Source organism: Symsagittifera roscoffensis, chromosome 9 (genome assembly GCF_963678635.1).
Source record: "Symsagittifera roscoffensis chromosome 9, txSymRosc1.1, whole genome shotgun sequence".
NCBI classification, from domain to species: Eukaryota; Metazoa; Xenacoelomorpha; order Acoela; family Convolutidae; genus Symsagittifera; species Symsagittifera roscoffensis.
The window spans coordinates 43,212,423-43,226,689 of record NC_087070.1 but is presented as its reverse complement, the minus strand read 5'-3'; the positions used below and the strand labels follow the sequence as shown (position 1 = coordinate 43,226,689).

The following is a 14,267-nucleotide window of genomic DNA, read 5'->3' as shown; positions in this document are numbered from 1 at the left end:
TAAATCGATCATCTAAAAATTTTGAACCCGTCTTAACTACCTCTTGCTCAAAATTTACCACAATGTTTTTAACGGGAAACTATTGGGATCTATGATCAAAAATTGATATTTTTTGTCAGAACATTATTCTTGGGGTATTTATTCACATCGCATTTTTTCAGCATAGCATTGTTACAACGCTTACATTTTGGTTTTCAAAGGTTGCTGTTGGTAGTTTCTTGCGTTAAAAAAAAGGGATAACTTCGGCTCTTTCCTAAATTTTATAGAGGTTTGTGGTGAAGGGACTCTTGAGTGAAGCCCAAAGGATACGTCAGCTCGCCAATGGGCTATTTCAATGGCTATTTGGTTTTTTCGTATATGAGAATTTTGCAATTTTGTTTGGGAAAATAGGTATTTTTCTTGATTGCTGTGTGTTCAAACATGTTTTTGACTAGTGGTAACACATTGAAAATGGTATGTCTAGTGGTAAGTAGGTGGTAAATCTGATTAATGGTAAGTCCGGTTTTCAAGTCGATTAGGAAAGAGCTGTTGTCTGGATGGTGTCATGGAGCCTATGGTCTCTCATTTAGATCAGACTAGCGTTTAGGCTCTCCGGCAGCAAACAGATTCGTTATCTTATGGAGGAAAAAAGCAGTTTTTGAGATCGAAGGAATTGAGATCGAAGTTTTGTGTTTTTGTCAGGAATTGAGATCGAAGATGGGTGTTTGACAGAAATTGAGAAGGAAGTTAGGGGTAGCAATTGAGATCGAACGTTTAGTATTTCAACAGGTAGCTGATCGACCTAGTAATTGAGATGAATTTGCTGGTGAACTCCTAGTAATTGAACGATATGTAAATGGACTTCGCAAAAAAAAATGCGGTTTTCACTTAAATTTTGCGGATTCTACTTACAGATAACTCAACAGCTTATTTCAACTATATGCATGTCTTATTATTTGTTTCTGAATATACAAATTTTTCAGGTTTCGCAAAGATTTTTGCGGATTCCGCAAAGTCGCCTATTGCAAGAGCAATTTTGACCGGTACAGTGTCTTAGGTATTTGTTTGATGCGCAACCAGCATAAAACGCACAGAATGCACACTTTGGCCTTGTAATGACATTCTGGTTATCTGAAAGATATTGAAACCCTGTGCTCACCCTTGTTCCAACAGATATTTTGCTTGCAATCGTTTTTCATAAATAAATATGGATTTGAATTTGCCAACCCGGCAAGTTTCGGATAAATAAGTTATCAAGTTTTAATTTTTCTGAGTATATTAGATTTTTTTTCAGAATGATGGCGGAACCGCAATTGTTTTCATGTTGTTGTTGGTTTGTTGCGCCAATGTTCGATGAAAGGATAGAATAGTTGTGCTTGATGTGGTTTTAGTTCGTTCAGACAAATTCCTTCTAAAATTTGATAATTGAGACCTTTTTTTGTAAAAGCCTTCACATGATCAATTTAGGATAGCTAAGATTCATTATATTTTGTGCAATTAACTCGTAAACGGCGTTTAATTCCAGCTCAGAATAAGTATTGCATTGAAATTACTTTGTATAGCGTTAAGGGGTGTTTCAAAAAAATCAAATTTTTTTTAAATTTTTTTTCTGATGTTTTCCTCCTTTTTCAAAGCTGAGAAACTCCTCATAGACGTTTTATAGCTTCACGCTGGTAGAAGCATTTTTCTAAATAGTTGAGTAAGAAACTAAAAAACTCATCGTCTAATTGAAGAATGACTATTCACCCTAAATTTGTCTAAAAAGATGAGTTTCAAAGCTTTTTTCTTCACAAAAACTGAATTGAAATAAAACTGAAAAATGTTTCTGATCGTCGAACTGATTTTATGACGTTTTTTTGGGGGCTTTCGAGATTAAAAAAATGCTTAGAAATAACATCCGGACTCATAATTAGCCTATTTCGTTACCCCAACAGGACTAAATAACTAAATACATTTTTTGATAAAAGTATTTTTGATGACTTCTTTGATTATTACATCTGGTATATCTTGGTTATGATAATACGAAATTAGACTACAAACTTCTAATTATCATGACCAAAATATTCGATGGCCTCTCTTTTTATAGAAATGATTCAGCGCCAAGCTGAAGGTTTTTCTTGGCTATGATTTGGAAACATAACGAAAAGTCCTATGGCAAATTAACTAGGCCTAAGCATGTAACGTTCAGCAAACAGATACAGATGCTTGATCAATTAAGCTTGATCTGAATGTTTATTGATTTCGAATTCCACCAGAAAACGAGCAATAAAACTAATCAACTTCGTTTTGCTCAAACTTACAAGACCCAAATCAAATAAAAATGGTTCATAGCGAGTTGGCATATTGACATTGTATTCGCAGTTGAATGCTTAGAGCTGAATTCTTTCACTTGGTACATTATGAGTGAGCATTATGCGTTCGAAAGAAAATTTCGTCAAAATTGTACAAACGCAAAGAAAACTTCTTGAATGGCTTAATTTTGACCGCGAATAAGCTTGTTTTTTATCTATTTCGATTTTCTTAAAAAATTTAACAACAATCCAAAATGGCGACTTTGAAATCTTTAGTCGCAAATTGCATAAAATGTGAAAATTTTTGCGACTCTTCCTTATTTTGTGACCTTTGCGATAAAAACGCGCGCCACAGTGTCACCGAGTTATGCAAAAAATACAACACAAAACTTCACAGAATAAGTCAGTTTATATTTGACCTTTTTGTGGAGTTGTACAAGTGTGCGTATTTTGTGAACAGTTATCATAAAAGACTGAAGAAGCTGCAAGAAAAGAACAAGACGAATTCTCTTCAGACAGATTTCACGCCGCTGAGGAATTCAAAGTATTGCGTGTTGCGCCATTTTGCCAGTCAAATGAGTCTGCCGAACGCCAAGGTATATTTATTTTGATAAGTTATTGACTTTTTCCCCTCAATTTTTCCGCTCAAAAAATACACTAGTGGACAAAAGTAAGCGCAAATTCTAGGTTTCACTCTGTAAAATGCCTGTTTTCAAAGTATAATTTGGGAACATTTCCTTCGAAGTTCAGTAAAATTTTTACATTGACCGAGAGAAAATGATCAGAGCTACCATCTACGAAAGTATCAATTTTTAGTTTTTATGACTTACCAATGTAATCCGGGTCTGAAAATGCCAGTTTTCCTCATCTGCTCTAAGTTTTGCATCGTACTGAAATCTTTCTTGAACAAGCGGAGTAAGAAACCTCATTTTAGCAAGTGAGTTGTCCAAAATGTACGCTGAAAAAAGGTATTTTACAGATTAAAATCCTGAATTTGCACTTAATTTTGTCCACTAGTGTTTCAACCATTATTGAGCTTAAGGATGATACAATAGTTAAGAGAAAAATTGTTATCACCAATAGTATCCGTGACTCTGCTTGGAAGTTGAGGCAACTGTTGGCTGCCAAGAAAAATAACCGAAATAATTGCGTGTAGGTTTTATTCAGAGCACGGAAACAGTTATCCGCAAAGAGCTGAGCGGCTCGCATATTGGTGCTTTCATTCAAGAACTGTGTAGAACCACTAAACTAACAACAGGATATCAAAGTCAAACTTGATTATAGAATATTTTTTATCATCTTACAGAAGAAATCATGGGTCGAGGTGCCCACTCTAATTTTCGACTTGTAAAGTCAAACAAAAAACAATGTCAGTTCTAGACCAAAAAAGAATAGCCAAGACAGGATTTCGGGTCAAACAGAATCTCGAAATGTACCTCGAGCATGGTCGAAACATACCACGAGCACGGTCAAAAATTAACAAATTTTGATCAAGCGCGGTCCAAACACACCTCGATTACAGTACAAACATGCCTCGAGCACGGTCGAAACATACCTCGAGCACCGTCGAAGCATACCTCGAGCACGGTCAAAACTTATCAAACTTTGATCAAGCGCGGTCGAAATATACCTCGATGATAGTGCAATTAAGCCTCGAGCACGGTCGAAACATGCCTCGAGCACAGCCGAAACATACCTCGAGCACAGTCGAACCATACCTCGAGATCTGACGAAACATAAATCGAGCAGAGTCGACGCTTACCTAAACTACCGTCCAAAGATACATCGTTGCGATTGTTCAGCAGTAAGACGAAATCAATTCTTGAAGTTTTGTCCATGTAAAAACAACAAATGATGAAGTTTAAAAAATAGTAATTAAACGATGAAAAAACTTGTTTCAGAAATTAATTTATCTCATCAAAGCAGTCAAATTACAATTGACTCAAATATTTTTCTTCTCAATAAAACATCAGCAAAAGCCTGATATATTACTTTTTTCGATCAATCATCAACTTTAGCAATATAATTCATCTTAATTGAAAGTTGAAGCAGAACCGCCCTAAGTCGAGACGTTCAAATCATATCTGATTTTGGTCAAGCGAAATGAAGCAGGTTTTTCAGGCGAGACGGTAAAAACATAGCTGGCTTAGGTTGAGCAAAATCGAGTTTACTTTTTTGGCCGAGAAAATCGAATCATGCCTGAATTTGGTCGAGAAGCCGAGACAAGTAAAATTTGTTGAAACGGTCAAAGCATGCCAAATTTTGGCCAAGACGGTCAAAACATAGAGTGAGCACTTCGACTCGACATGAGCTCAATTCTTATACGTATGTTTTATCCTCGTCATTCGTCGTTTGACTTTACATTTTTGATCAGCAATTTTTTTCTTTTTATATCGGTATATATCATTCCAAACTTAGCCTTTGCATTCCATAAAGTAGCAAACAGTTTGTTTTCTAAGTTGCATGTTCCGAATAGTTCGCGATTTGAAAAATATTCTCCGATACATATTCACAAAATTGACAGAAAACGATAACAGCGCAATAGCGCAGAGAACAAAAATTGTTCAATGCACCTAGCAGTAAAGTCGATACTGACTAGAGTTTATTTATTTTTTTCTTACTTCGAACATTCCAAAGATGACGTCCCATCGTTCACCATCACTAATTATGTAGTATAAAGTTAAAGTTACAAACCATTGCTTTTTTCCGATATATCTCATGGAAAATTGCATTGTTATTTTTTCAATATTTATCACCTTTTCATTGATGGTTAAAAAATCATTGTTTGTTATAGCCCCAGAATTTGTTTTGAAAATTTCTAAAACGAATTTTTTTTTGCCTTAAGCGGAAGAAAAATTCAGACTATTAACAAGTAACTCAAACTAGGGAACCTTCTGGAAGCTAAGAAATTGAAAGTTTAACCAGCAGACTCTTTGTTTTCCAAATTTGACCACGTTTTTGATAAAATTCTCCTGTTTTTTCAAAGCTCATTTTTTGCTAATTTAGGATTGAAACTAGCAAATAATTGCAATGAAAAATAAACTCAATTCGGAAAATTGGGAATGCCAAATGGAAGCCAGCGTTTTGGATTTTGAGAAGAAGTTGAAAACTACAATCTCATTCGGTGGGTTCGTGTTAAACTCTTTTTCTCGATGCCTGAAATTGAGTTTCTGCTGGACAATGCGTTCAATAGTTATACAGATGATAAGTATGATAAGATAAATGTTTTTTTTTTATTTTAGGACATGACAAGTGACGATGAAGAAATTGATTCGACTGATCACGAAAATGAAGAAAATAGCTTAAAAGGAGTCAACCTAGGTAAGTATTTACTACATTACAGGGCCAAAAGTTGAATTGTGAAGGCTGTAAAAAAATTTGTAGCGAAATCCACCGGAAAATGCTGTTTTTTTCGGACCCTTTTTTCTATTTGATTTTTACAAACAAATAGCCAAACAGTGTATTCTTAAAAGTTGATCCAAAAACAGCCCAATTTGCGGTATACGCAACAAGTTTGTTAAATACGAAGCAAATGGTGGAATACGCAAGCAAGTATGTATTCATTTCATTATCGATTACAGTTTAGCTGAATCCGCTTTCTTTTGAATTCACCTCTACAAATTTTTAGAATTCACCTCTACACAAAAAAACTATCACAAGACAATTTTGCGGAAATTGCTTAAAATTGCGTAGTTCGCTTACATTTTGCGTAATCCGAGAAAATTAGGTTTTGTTGCTCGTTGGGTAATCAATGACAAAATTAATGTTACGTCAAAACTTTTGTTACAGGTAATTGAGCGCAGAATCCGCTGAACTTATATAAAAGGAATCCACATGCATTTTGGAACACGTTTCCAGACTTGTTTGAGGATTCCAGTGGCTTAAAAACACCAAATTGAGCGCCTATCCAAACCAAAATCAAAACCAAATTGAGTGCACATTTTGGCTTTGTAATGTACTCCCGAAAAAACCTTCTTTTCCAAATTTATCTACAGAAGTTTAATTAATGGGGGCATAGAGTTTGAAATAACTCGACAACCCAATCTGATTTTTCTTAAATAGGATGTAAAAACCTTTCCAGTATTGTTTATTGTTTTCTCAAGTTTTCATTGTAAGCCTTGGCATTTTTTTAAATTTAACCATGAAGACTTTCGACTTTTTTTCAATGTTTTGCTGATCATTTTAAGCCGAAATTGATCCCAATTTCAGCCGGAAATAGATATTCGTACGGGTCATATCTGAGTCAGACAAGTTCCTCAAACCAACTTCAACTTCAGTATCTCCAACACGGATTTCAAGGTCACCAGGGTCCAAACCGATTTGAAGGTACAGGAACATCATCGTCTTCAGGTTATTACCTTGAGGACAATGACACGCAGCATAACTATGACTATATAGACGTCGTGCAACAAGAGCTGGAACAACACAGGGTGCTCGTTTTGATCTTTTCATTAAAAAATTCATTCCATTTTTTTATTGACATGTAATTTAGTCACGATAAAATTTTGTTAGTTTTTGATAGTGTCCGTGATTTTTTTTTCATATTGAACATACACCCACTAAATGTGAAGCCACAACTCGCCGCAGGTAACTATAAGCAGCAAGCTAGGACACGGAAAATTGATTAATCTGACATGGATGTTACAAAACAAAGTAATATTGATATTCTGCTGAAATTTGTATTTCTTTGTTAATATGGGAAAAGTTGGCCGTGAAATTTCTATGACACTTTGGATATTTTGAACATCCCGTACCCACATCTAAAAAAATTAAAAATGATGTTTTTTGGTCTGAAATTGAAAGTTTTTTTCACTTCATTTTTGTTACTTTCACTTTGATTTTTGTAACTGTTTTTTTATTTATGTTCAAAATATCAAACGTAAAAACCCCTTTATAAAGTAAACCCCCCCCCCCCCAATTCAATTTTGGTTAACTGTTTCAAAAAAAACAACAAGTCAAGAATTTCTAATTTTATTTGGAACGTTGTGTTTGGCGCGCGATCTCTCTCAAACTTATTGTTTTTTTACATTATTTCATAATTACAAACATAATTTCAATTTTTTTTGAAAATTAAGTAAAAAAACAATTTTTTGCAATTTTTCAGAGCTCGCCCCGTCTCAAAAACACATGTAAATAAACGTAACTTCAAAATAACCATTTGATGGAACATACATGCTACGATTGAATGAAATTATCATAGAAATGCGATCTAAGTTTTGCTTTTTTGAATACTGGTTTTATTAAAGCTTTTTTAAGAAAAACGGGAATTGTTTTTGCATTAAACTTTCATCGAGTAGTACTATTGGCCACACGCTTTTAATTGATATTCAAAACAAAATTTTTGGACATGTTTATTAACTTACAAATTAGTGAAGCTCATTTTTGAATTGAAAATACATTACAAAAATTAAAATGTCAAGTGTAGGTTTGGTATAAATTTTTTTTGCTTTTCAGTAATTAGTGCACCAAACAGCTTTATTATTCATTTTTTGATTAATTATTCAGAGTAAAAAAAAACTGAGCTAACGTAGATAAAGGATTAGAGGCGAAAAAGTTCCACGGCAATCTCGGAATGAGATTTCTTTTCGCTGTGAAGGTTCTGAAGCTTGCAGTGAAAGGAATCTAAATTGCAAATATTTTTTTATTACAGTTTTTATTACAGTTTTTTCTATTAGTTTTTTTTTCAATTTTAAAAAAACAGGTTAAAACGAGCTCCAAATTCATGGATAAAGAGTGCCTCCAAACCGGACATGCGTTTGCATTCTTCGAGCGAGGAACACCATTCGAGTGATAGTTGGGGTCGCAACAACAACAACAACGACCACGAAAAAAACTGCAAAACTAACGCCAGTATCAACAACAATGTCTATTCCGAGGCTAACTGGGAATCAAGTGTCGGTGTGGCCAATGTTGCAGGATCACCTTGGTCCCGTGAGGTGCTCTCATCGTCCACGAATGGACCCTCAGTACCTCCGAACTCTTACGTTGATTCAAATTTTCAAGGTATATATAAGCAGTGTTGGTGTAATAGTTCTTAATTTCAAAACAATTCTAATATTTCACTAGTGATTTAAGGGAGGAGGCTGAGGTCTTTCTTTCCTCGAGGTTTCGACACGGTTACACTCAAAAAGTCACCCTTTGGTATTAGTTTATACGTCATCCAGTTTTGACAACCACACATGTTATCCTTGATGCGCCAATAGTCGGTAAACAATAGTTGGAAAGAATGTGCAATAAATAACAAGGGTAGCCGGTTACTGTGCAAGTAGTAGCACAGAATGTTCCGACCAGTCTTAGAAAAAACTACAAGAAAAAAAAGTTTTTTTTTTGAAATTTGTGTAGTTTTTGTGTGGTGTGACAAAAGGAGCTGACGTAAAGCTATAATTTAGGCATATTCGACAAATATAGTCAAATAGGCAAACACGACAATAGTTTTAAATGGAAGTGACTAGAAAAACAAAAAAATATTTATGAAAATTTTTGCAGAATTTTTTTTAAATTTTGAGGTCTTTGATTCCCAGCATGGCGTTACTCGAATAAAAATAAAATTATTTATAAATAAGCTCTTGTAAACGGCTAAAATAAGAATAAAAAAGCCTGCTTGCTCTAAGAGAAATTTTAAATGTGGTTCGAATCACGAGAGAAGGGCTTTAATACGATATATCATTCAACACAGTCCGATAATTATGTGTAGTACCTGATTTTGCGTGGAAAACAAAAGAGAAAAAACTAAAACACACCCGAATACAAAATTCTTCCCCATTCTCAATGGTCGGAACAACAAAAATTATCTGTGGCGCAGAAAAAAAATGTCTGTGGTGCAAAAAATAGGACATTTTTTGAAATGTGTCCAACATATTTTGACTATAGCTCGTGGCATACTGATAACGTTTAAATATATAAAAGTATGCCGGTTGCTGTTAAAAGCGCTTTTTCAAACTACATTTTCTCATCAAATTGTCAGGATTTTGTTTTTTGTTACCAGGTTTTATGCGGCAGAACTCGAATTCAACCACATCAGATAACAATGAAGATACCACTCAATCTTCACTATCTGAGTCTTTAGGTAGATATGATTTCAAATCAGGTTTCAACTGAATCAAGATCACAACTACTGAATATTACATTATCTTCATACTTCCTCAGCATACAATACTTTTTATTCATTTTTTAAAGAGTCGTAAAAATGATTATAAAAACTAAAAATTTTATTTGCGAAAACACAAAAAAAAACACAATTTTAAAATTAGGCAATTATAAAATGATGAACAAAAAATGAAATAAATTGCTTCATTTTGTTGTCATCCTGTGACAAATTTTGAAGGCGTTCCCGGCCTCCTTCTGTCTCTAATTTACTTTCATCTCAATTTAGTTCTAAGCACCAGCAATGCCATAATGGGATTGCAAGAGCTAGAAGACTTGTTCAATTTCGAACAGACGGCGAGCCTAGACATGCCAAGTGTATTGCCGCCTCAAGCCGCGGTACAAAAGCCAACAACACAAACGGGAGAGGTCACGACCCCGACCCCCTTTATGGGAAGAGTAGCGACCCAGTCTGTACTTCTGACGGAAACTGGAGACGAAAAGGTCAAGATTCCAACTCCCATGACACCCCAGCCCCAAAGACGAGCAGCCAATAGGAACAATGCAGAGCCCCGTGTCTCGACTCAGCCTTTCTTGAGGAATCAAGGACAGTATAGGTCTAATTTCACGCCGCCACCGAGACCTCTGAATACGATCAGCCGAAAGCCGAGTACTGAATCAACGAGTCTGTTTCAAAGTCTTGCACGACTTTGGTCGCGGAAAAAAGATATCTCCGAGAGCAAATGCTCAAGTTCTGAAACGCCGGAAGGCCTTATCGAACCCGAATTTCTAGTAGAAAGCGTGATTAAACTGTATTTCAAATGCTGCCATAAGTTACAAGGAAATTCATTGACTAGTGCTGAATGTTCCGATATACGAAGCGAGCTCCGTGACAAGTTAATCGAGCTTCGGATTGTTCTAGAAGGCCCTCAATGCGATGACATGGATGAAATTTCATTTTCATTGAGCAAAGTTGTCATTCTGCTGAACAAATTATTTCAGAAGACTTTATCGAAACAAGAAATGAATTTAATCAAAACCATTTCACAATACTTGACTAAAAAATGGGTCGAATCTGCTTTCCGAATGCGGAGTTTCAACGACAGAAAAACTGAACTATTTCGAAAGTTCACAAAAGTTTTGGATCGAGAGCTTTGAATGGAGGCTGTTCTCATGGCAGAAAGACCGGATGCTCGACCATTTTTAACCAATAAACGTCCTTTAGAGAGTCTGAAAGTGACTAATTACGCATCGGAATTATGTCAGATTAAAACTGCAGAAATACCTAACATAATTTTTAAGCAGTGGCGTTTTTATGAAGGGCGGTACTTATTTACATTTTTACAGTATTCATTTTACTGTATCCATAAATTTTTTCCTAAAGAGCTTTTTTAAATAATGAGCGAGCAAAAAAAAACACAATTTTGGTCAAAACTCAATTGACTACCCAAAACTGTGTTGTTAGTTTTTTTTCAAAATTTTGTCGCTGTGTGATTTTTTTTGAGAAATCACCTTCCCCATCTGTCCTTTTGAGCAAGTCCTGGATTCGCGTCTGTTATTGGGCATTCGGTCTGACTGGCATATAGAATTGCTTCATTCCTCTTATCAACTCAAAATTTTATCATCATATTTCAAACTTTCCAATATTTTCACAGTAGTTTTTATTGAAACATAATCAGACTCTTTGTTTTCTTTTGATTTTTATCAGTTTCAACTGGCGTATCTGTAGATTATTTCTTTATGCGGCTTAAGTGGAGGATCGTAACCTTGCCCTTCTTTCTCATACTCAGGGTTAGTGAAATGCTCACTTGATTACACCTAATAGTTATGTGCCAACTGTGGGTCAGGTAAGTGGTGAGGTGTTTGTATCTTATAACAACTTCCCACTTGAAACTCTATTGAAAAAACATTATATTTTCTCTCTTTTATTAAACTGTGTCTAAAATTAGATCAAATTGCGAAAGGATGTTTGCAAATCACTTCGGGGCTAAGCTAGCAAATTAGCAGCAATCACTCCCAGTCTCTGCTCGACTGCAAAGCTCTCCCATATGGTACGTCCTTTGGTCTGTTTAGTAACCCGCACTCAGTAAAAGAGAAAAAAATCGATTATATTACAAGTATATTTGTACTTTTATCAAAATTATAATTAGTTATAAGCGCCAAAATTAGATGTTTAAATGATTTATAATCCAGTATAATGATAACATTTTTCGTGACATTATAATAAATTTTAATCAGTTATAAATGATTATAATTTTTCCGAAAATCTCGACAATCTCTAATGTCTTATAATCTCTTAAAATATCCTATTATCTCTTGTAATCTATTCTAATATATTATAATAGATTATGATATTTTTTTCCGTCAAAAATCTCTAAAAATGAGATGTCTTGTTACTCTTTGGTTCACCTGAACACAAAGTTTTACCACGAAACAAAAGTTTCATAGAGATCCCTTCATAATAGTTGAAAGAATCCCGCGGTAGATGAAACATAACTCTTCTATATAAATCATGAAACTAAAGAAAAGTGCTGATATTTTGGTTGTCAAAAAAACTTATGATGTGCATCATGAAACAACTAAAATGAAAAAGAAATGAAAAAAAAAGTTATAAATTTGAATTGATTTAAATACTGTTAAAAAAAATTTCCCATTTCTCACATAAACCAGCGTCTACAAAAAGTATAAAATATAAGCATTTCATATGCAAAGTTGAAGATAAAATAGGCAAACAAAATGGTTTGTAAGCAATTATAATCGATTATAATGAATTTTTTCTGCAAAACATATGAATTGAAATTTCGGATGAAAATAATCGATTATAATCAATTTTAATGTATTATAAATGATTATATTTGATTTCAAAAAGAAAGGCTATAATCAATAAATAATCGATTAAAATCATCTTTTTCTCAACTTTTGTTTGATTGGTACTAAAAACATACTATAATCGATTATTAACGCTTGAAACTGGATGCGGGAGGCCTAGTTATAATTTACCAAATGTTCATAAATGTATATTGATAAAAAACAAGACTGATCGTATATCAGGGCAATGACCTGAATATTCCGACTAGGGCCACTTAGGGCCAATTGGAAAGTTTTTTGGTTGAATACTTGACAAAATAATTGAGAAAAAAAAGAAGATTATTTTTAATGTTTCTTCATTTAATCCCCCACACGCTATATAAAATACTAAGGGTGTTTTAGCGTCTCGTTTTGTGATAACAGGATTAAGTTGCTGGCCTCATTTCAATGTGAATCACCGGTGGAATGTCTTTTTGAATTTGAGCTTAGGATAAAAAACTGGGCCAGAAAAATCAAACTGACTTTTCACCAAAGTAAGATTTAATAAGTTTGGTAAGTAGGTTTCTTTTCTTTTTGAACACAAAATTTTGACACCGATTCAGTATGTTTTTCTGCAAATATTAGGGTGCTTTAGAAACACCAGTCAAAAATTATTTTTTGGTGAGTAATTCTATCGTATGCGCCTTCGTTCTTCTTGTAAACGGAGATTTGTTCTCGCAAAAAGTCAAAACTTCTGTTTCTTTTGCTTTTGCTCAGCTAGTTTGCGTGTTGTTGGAATTAGTTGCTCTACTTAATGACTTTGGGCTGAGCAAAAAACACCAAATGATTGGTTTTTGCTTAAATTGTGAATTTGATCCCGAACTTCGTTTTGTTCGGTTTTAACACGCTCCAACGTCCTTAGTGTTTTTCATGTCTAGTTTTGGTTTTCGACACTTTTCTAAACGGTTTTCTTTTCCCGCTTTAACCAGTTTTCTATTGATTCCCTTTGTAATTTAACCTCCTCCACTTCTTCTTGAAAGTCAACCAGTTGCCAGTTTTTAGTCTCCACTTGCTGTCTCCGTGGGTACCCGATAAAACTTTTTCGTTTGTTTGTAGCTCTCATGTTTTCTTTATAATTTTGTATTCTTTCGTAATCTCTTGATTTTGTTATCTGTCAGTACAAGATTACACCTTACTCTGTTTCGTGCTTCAAACAATTGTTTTGTGTCTGTTCTTAGCCCTTCATGGTTTTTAGCGATTTGATACAACTCAAAAAACCTAGAATCAGCAGCTTATTTTGGTTCAGGGTTTTTGTTTTGCCTTCTTTGTTGTTAACGGCACCTTTTCGTCACCAAAACCCTGAAATATAGTGAGCAAACTGATTCGTCGTATTTTTCAATATTACAGAGAAATTGACAATTTCTGGTGACAACTCTGAATAGTTTCGTTTGAAGAGGTTGTATACCGAATTCTAACGCCTCTGAAACACCTGCCTACTTACAACAAACAGTTAAGTGCCAATTGTGGGTTAGGCGAGGAGTGGGTTGTCTGTATCTTATAAAAACTTTTTTTTTCGAGTGGCAAAAATTTATCTAAAAATTTGTTGACTTACTAATTTATTCAACTGTCTCAGATGTTAGAACAAACTGCGAACGATTATTTAAAACTCTCGTACGGCCCCAGCAAGCAAAACAGAAACAACGATTCTCAGTCTCTGCTATGACACCAAGTCACCCTTTTTTGATATGTCTCTCGCTTTGTTTTGTAATTTTATTATAACTTAAAAAAATTACAAAAATGTGTTTTGATATTTTAACCATATTATTTGTAAAACTGACGTTTTGGCCAAAAGCTTTGTTTAATTTTCTATACCATTCCTTTTCAGCAATGAGATTTATTATGTTCATTCACCAGACATAACAAGACTGCTCGTATCAGGGCGAAGCCTTGAATGTTTCGACTGCCTTTTAAGGTTTATGGAGCAGTAATAACATGAAAAAACTAAATGTAATAAAATAAAATCATTTTTTAAAAAGATTTTTGTGAAAATCATCCTCCCATACGCCATTTAAAGGAAAAGTGATAGAGTTTGCTCGTATTAACAAATCAATTATGGCAAATAAGCTT

The 14,267-nt window shown here is 34.4% G+C and overlaps 1 protein-coding gene across 1 annotated transcript; it reads left to right on the top strand.

The window, feature by feature from the left end:
- Positions 1–2,353: 2,353 nt before the first annotated feature.
- On the top strand, positions 2,354–10,673 carry LOC134854187 (uncharacterized). Its single transcript, XM_063870338.1, has 6 exons — positions 2,354–2,866; positions 5,513–5,591; positions 6,480–6,700; positions 8,003–8,273; positions 9,256–9,336; positions 9,643–10,673. Exons 1-6 carry the CDS (start codon positions 2,525–2,527, stop codon positions 10,509–10,511), a joined length of 1,863 nt encoding a protein of 620 aa, XP_063726408.1. The 5' UTR covers positions 2,354–2,524; the 3' UTR covers positions 10,512–10,673.
- The last annotated feature ends 3,594 nt before the right edge of the window (positions 10,674–14,267 follow it).